At 43.8% G+C, this 4,372-nt stretch overlaps 1 protein-coding gene across 1 annotated transcript in view; it reads left to right on the top strand.

Moving 5' to 3' along the window:
* The first annotated feature begins 269 nt into the window (after window positions 1-269).
* The window catches only part of LOC125043397, a 5,072-nt gene continuing 969 nt past the window's right edge, over window positions 270-4,372 (top strand). The window contains exons 1-6 of the mRNA XM_047639503.1: window positions 270-391; window positions 1,450-1,610; window positions 2,068-2,149; window positions 2,259-2,594; window positions 3,293-3,628; window positions 4,268-4,372. The exon at window positions 4,268-4,372 is cut by the window's right edge and continues 127 nt beyond it. Of these exons, the coding sequence (XP_047495459.1) occupies window positions 309-391; window positions 1,450-1,610; window positions 2,068-2,149; window positions 2,259-2,594; window positions 3,293-3,628; window positions 4,268-4,372 (1,103 nt within the window). The 5' untranslated portion in view covers window positions 270-308. The remainder of the gene's footprint in view (window positions 392-1,449; window positions 1,611-2,067; window positions 2,150-2,258; window positions 2,595-3,292; window positions 3,629-4,267) is intronic.

Genomic DNA, 4,372 nt, shown 5'->3' with positions numbered 1-4,372 from the left:
GCGAATACGAACGCACATTCAAATACATTCACATATGAAAACATATACATTCAAACATACATAGAGGCATTTTATTTTACCTGGGATTCCAACTTCTGACAACAGCTGACGGGGAGTTGTCACAACGGACACCTAAATGGGAAGGGAGTTGTGGGTGGGGGGGGGGGTGAATAAAAACAAATATTTACATGACTGGAATGTTCGTTTCTTATATCCCCCTGTTATGTAACTCTGCGTGTTTCCTCCTCTGCCTATGAGAAAAAGAACGTGTGGCAAGCGATAAAAACAGGTCGTTTCGTAAGTGAGGGATGCAGGCCTGCTCTCGGAAGGTATATAATACGCGGCTGTTTATTCTGTGGTACCATTCTCTTCCTCTGCAAGCCACTTTAAGGTTAGTTCATCATCAACTATTACTGTGGATGTCTTCGTGAATCTGGCGGAGCATTTCGAACTTACTTCATATTTCGTTTTAGTCTTCAGTAAGACCTTACTCATTTCTATTCATTTTACCCTGTATTTTGATAGTAAGGTATTCCAAGATTCCTTCAAAACTTGTTCATTCTTGTTTTTGACGGAACTTCCTGGTTAAATTTGTTTGTTTTGTTTCGTACCCAAACCAAGTATTTTCTAACTGCTTTCAATGGAATCTTACTACAGCTTCATGACGTCATAAAAGTAAACAAACCGCCCACGTGTCCGACAGAAATGAGTGATTATGATAGAATTCTCTTGACGATTTAGTTATTTTGTTGCCAGTAGATGATTTTATAATCCAGCAAGTTGTGATCTTATTTGCGTCGACTAGAACTATCAGCTAGAATAAAAGAACACGTGTCATGAGGTTTATTATTCTCTCGAAGATTAATATGGCTCACTTATGATTGCATTACGGCCGTTCAGGGGATGTTCAAAGCGCGCTTTATTTGCCTTTAATATTTTCATTCTGAACTCTCAGATTGTACGACCTATTTTTGCTAATAATAATAGATATTAAGCCATTGAAATGTATTTGGACTTTTTTTGTTTTATTTCTAGTTTTTCATAACCTGTGCTATATTTTTTTTTTTTTTTTTTTTTCCTTATCTTCTTACGTTAATGAAATATCAATGAAAGGAAAGATTCCCTGCTCGCTGCATTCCGTTCCATTTCGTTTTCTTCCGGGCGTTAGAATCGCTAGAATTCGGCAAGGCGTAGCTCACCTTCACTTGCTTCTGTTCCTCGTCAGAAATGCGACTGTAATAGTCACACATGAGCCACACTCGTTAAAACTGTCAGTACGCATTATGAAAGCACAAGTAAATATCGTTTTATTCATTAACGACAGACAATGAAAGAACTCTCAACCAACTAAAAATTCCCAAAAAATATTCGGCAAATTGAAAAAGATTTAGCAAACAAAGGAATTGATTAATAAAATCACAATTACTAACTCTCCAATTCGTTCAACAGGATGAAAATCGCGTTGCTTCTTCTGGCCGGCCTGGCGTGCGCGGGGGCGGCGTCCCTCCCCGCCCGCGCGCCCCGCCCAGCCCTGCCTTTGCACCAGCTGGTCCCTGGTGCCGCCGCCGTCAAGCAGCTCCGCCCCGCCCTGCGACCCGCTCGCTTGTCTGGTATACAAACATATGTTGTTGGCACAATTACAACTGTCACTACTACTGATAACAGAACAACTACTACTACTACTACAAACACTACTGCTACTACTACTACTACTACTACTACTACTATTACTACTACTACTACTGCTATTACTGCAGCTACTATTTCATGATTACTATTATTGGTCTTTTTCTGTTGGTGTTGTTATCATTTGCACTGTCCATAAAATTCAAAAGCTATATACGTTATACCATTACAATCTGAATATACAATTTGATATGCAGTGTCTGGCTTCCAGCCACGAGCCGTTTTGAAACCATGATTATATTGATCTATTTGGTACATCTTAGTTCTCCGATTTCGAGATAAGTATCTTAGACTGGTTTCCCCCATATTTATGACGGTACAGTAACTTACGCAGCGCATTGATCACCCATTTCCGTCTCCTCATTTCCCTGCCCCTCGCAGACCAGGCCGTCCCTCGCACCATTCTCGACACCATCTTGAGCATCCTCCACAGCCTCGGCGTTACCGATGACGAAATCGCAGCGTAAGTTCAAGTGTCTAAAAGTAATTTCACTTGAAAAGTTTTAGATACGTGAAATAAGATATAGATATAAAACACAGATGTGAAAACTAAACTGCATTTCACACCACAGAGTTTTGGCCGAGCTGCAGCACCAGATGGAGATCGTGATCGCCGACATGTCCCCCGAGGAGATTCTGGAGGTCCAGCACGCGCTCGACGACATCCTCAGCCAGGTCAACTCCGGCGAGGCCGACATCAACCATGTCCTCGTCGACCTGTCCATTATCTACACCGACATTTACCCTCACCTGACCCCGGAGGCCCAGGCCGCCCTCGACCAGATCGTCCAGATCATCATCGACATCATCAGCGGAGCCGTGGGCAAGGAGGGTCGACCCAAGACCATCCTGGACACCCTCATCGCCATCCTCCACGCCCTCGGCTTCACTGACGACGACATCGCACAGTGAGTCGCTCGCACTGGCCCTCTGAGTTCTTTTCAAACCTTTCAATACTTTGGTTCTGAGATTTTGTGACATTACCTACGCCTCCTTTCCTCAAATACTGCTTTTACTGGCATAACTGGCTGATGTCCTGAAAAAAAAACTATACAATTACCTTCCCTGATGTTCTGTTTGTACTTATTGCTATGCACAATTTTCTCAAGCCAATAGCCATATCACACTAATACTTCTTCCGTCAATGTTTACATTTCCATATGAACTTTCCTAACAAATGGACTGACCGTATCTATCGAGAAAGGCAGCAAACATAGTTCCCCTTAAACAAACATAGCGCCATTCGAGCGAGGTCCCGGGAATCACGTTATCATAAGACTTATAATTATGCATATTATATAAAGAAATATTCTGGAAGAGTCAATTATTTTTACATTAACTAATTCAATATAATTCATAAAAGAATCTAGCTATATAGAGCATGCGTAGCACAAGATAAAGACGGAAATTGTCAGATGGAAACAGCCGCAACAGTCTTCGTCTGGGAGGTATTCTGTTTGCATGCGACACTTGCGGAAAGCCCCAAATTCAGACGGAAAAGCAAAAATTGACGGTAAAAGTTCTAAGTGATATGGCCTTAATCCATTCTTCACAGCACGGGAATATTTCTAGTCAGCCACATGAAAAGATCCCTCTCCCTCCCCAGCGCCTTGGCCGAGCTGCAGCACCAGATGGAGATCGTGATTGCCGACATGTCCCCCGAGGAGATCCTGGAGGTCCAGCACGCGCTCGACGACATCCTCAGCCAGGTCAACTCCGGCGAGGCCGACATCAACCATGTCCTCGTCGACCTGTCCATCATCTACACCGACATTTACCCTCACCTGACCCCGGAGGCCCAGGCCGCCCTCGACCAGATCGTCCAGATCATCATCGACATCATCAGCGGAGCCGTGGGCAAGGAGGGTCGGCCCAAGACCATCCTGGACACCCTCATCGCCATCCTCCACGCCCTCGGCTTCACTGACGAGGACATCGCACAGTGAGTCGCTCGCGTTGGCACTCTGAGTTCTTTTCAAACCTTTCAATACTTTGGCTCTGAGGTTTTGCGAGAGTTTCACACATTTCAGACACCTGCTAGTCAAGAAAAAAAGAAAAAAAAATCATGCAGAGTCGAAGGGTAGATTCTATCCGTAAGGCAGTGGTTTCCAACCTTTTTTTAATTCACGCCTCCCCTCTTCCCTCACTGACTGACGCGATCCCTACGCCTCCCCCCTCAAATACCATATTTTACTGGCATAGTTGGCGTATATCAATAAATATCCAGAAAAATATATACTTATCTTCATTAGATTTGTGATTGCACGTGTTGCTCTGAACTGAGTTTCTCAAATTCCACTATGATTAAAAGTTCTCAAATATAAGTATTCTTTTTATCAAGACTCCGCTCCCCAAAGCAGCCCTTCGAGCTTTTCTGTGGGAAAGTATTATCTGATTAATGCAATTATATTTAACTTCTGTGGAACGGCTTGATTTAAGACCTCATAACATAGTATTTTGATTTTCTTTGCATGTTCAGATTCACTGTACAAGTATTGTGAGGATACAGTACTTTAACCCATTCTTCACAGCACAGAACATTTCTTGTCAGCCACATGAAAAGATCCCTTTCCCTCCCCAGCGCCTTGGCCGAGCTGCAGCACCAGATGGAGATCGTGATCGCCGACATGTCTCCCGAGGAGATCCTGGAGGTCCAGCACGCGCTCGACGACATCCTCAGCCAGGT

Source organism: Penaeus chinensis, chromosome 3 (genome assembly GCF_019202785.1).
Source record: "Penaeus chinensis breed Huanghai No. 1 chromosome 3, ASM1920278v2, whole genome shotgun sequence".
NCBI classification, from domain to species: domain Eukaryota; kingdom Metazoa; phylum Arthropoda; class Malacostraca; order Decapoda; family Penaeidae; genus Penaeus; species Penaeus chinensis.
This window is presented reverse-complemented; position numbering and strand designations above follow the sequence as displayed.